General features: G+C 46.2%; 1 protein-coding gene across 1 annotated transcript in view; it reads right to left on the reverse strand.

Annotated features, from left to right (window-relative positions):
- Positions 1 to 1821, reverse strand: part of LOC101847859 (A disintegrin and metalloproteinase with thrombospondin motifs 6) — a gene marked incomplete in the record, with an annotated part of 30085 nt that overhangs the window by 8843 nt on the left and 19421 nt on the right. The window contains 1 exon segment of the mRNA XM_013090987.2: positions 1595 to 1758. Within this exon segment, the coding sequence (XP_012946441.1) occupies positions 1595 to 1758 (164 nt within the window).

Raw genomic sequence — 1821 nt, forward strand, 5'->3', positions numbered from 1 at the left:
GGTTACCTCGACAGGGAGTCAGAATTCTAGTTTGCATTAAATTATCCAGCTTACACCAGGTGATATATCTCAACAGTCGAATTTTTGCATGTACACAATAGAAAAAGGTCTTTCAACGTTTCCCTATCCTGGGCTAGCCGCCTGATTTTATTTCATGCCTTCCCATTTTTCTGTACATTAATTTCTGTGACTCATCTCCAGGTTCCACGTGGTCTTCCCCTTGATCTTTTACTCTGTGGGTTCCAAATCAGCACTTTCCTTGTTATGCAGCTGCTTGACTTCCTGAGAGTAGGTCCAATCCATCGTCACCGCCTTCTTCCCACCTCATCTCGTCTTGTTCTCCTTAATGCTTCCTCGTTGGTGACTCCGTCTGTCCATCTGATACTCACTAACTTCCGTAGACACTAGAACTTGTTAAAAAAAACTGGATCCTCTTTGTGCAAGTCTGAGATGCGTTCCATGACTCATACAAAATCCGTTCTACCCTCGAAACTCCTGCGTGATGCAGCCGCCCAATCTCACCGATCACGGCAAAACCCAGCAGCGGATATTTGACATTTTTTGTCTTCTTAGTAGTACAGTCGACCACGGATGAATTGATGTCATCGGTAGAGGGGAAAAAAGATCAATTCATCCGAAGTTCATCTTAATCGTTGGGACTTGTGGAGAAGAAGAGGTGCTGGGACCCGATAAAAAGATCCACTTAAACGAAGATCAAATCAAGCGAGTTCAACACAAGCGGAATCGACTGTATTTAAATTTTCCCGGTCAAAATGCAAGCCACTCCATTTTGCCTTATGTAAATATAAGTGTTTAACAGTTCGAAATTTGTAATTTTAAGTTAGAGAGTTACATGCCTTTTAGCGTTTAAAATAAAGAAAACAAAATCGAAAAAAAAAAATGTTTGAATAAAGAAGTTATGCTCCCAAACGGCACATCTTCATTCTTTGTGGAATGACCAATCAAAATGCGCGTCCTCAATGAGTTAACCCCCCCCACACACACACACACTAACAATGAGGTGGGCAGCTTCCACTCTACTCGCCACTACCACCCCAGGCTGAGTGGGATAAAATCCGTAAAACATTCCAGCAGAACGACGATAATAATATACTCAATGAAGATAAAACTTCACCACTCTGAAGTCAAACTCACGTCACCTGCGTGTGACGGCTATGGGCGTAACTGCTACACCACAGACGCCGGTCACTTCGCCTCATAGGGGGTGCCAACTGGCACAATCGGTTCAGTTTGGTAGGTGGGGCTTGCTAGTTTGAAGAACGCGCAAAGCGATAATCGAGGCACAAACCGATCGCCCGACTCGCGGCCTAATACGGGGTACCCAATACGGATGGGATCGACCGATCGGGCCGATCGCCCTACTTGGTCGCCTAAAAAACAAATGTGTTTGTTTTCAGTTTCAGGCGACCGGGCCGGGCAATCAGCCCGATCCAGCCGTAGTGGGCACCCCGTATAGAAAAAAACAAACGCGTTTTGTTTTCAGGTAAAGAATCGGGCGATGGATTGGCGATCGGGTTGTTGAACCCGTCCCTCCCCCCTCCCCCAAATGGGCACTGGGTATTATCAACGCTACCATGATAACGAGATCCTCAGAAGTAGGCCCCAGTGCCTGGAGGGACTCCGGCTCGTGCTCCGTTAGCTTGTAGTGGAAGACGGTGCCGGCAATGGGGAACTTCCGAGGCCAGTCGATGGTCCACTCTCCGTTGATGAAGTATTTGTTTTGGCCGTCCTTCAGGGCTGGGGGTATAGATAGATAGATAGATAGATAGATAGATAGATAGATAGATAGATAGATAGATA

Source organism: Aplysia californica, unplaced genomic scaffold (assembly GCF_000002075.1).
Source record: "Aplysia californica isolate F4 #8 unplaced genomic scaffold, AplCal3.0 scaffold01776, whole genome shotgun sequence".
NCBI lineage: Eukaryota > Metazoa > Mollusca > Gastropoda > Aplysiida > Aplysiidae > Aplysia > Aplysia californica.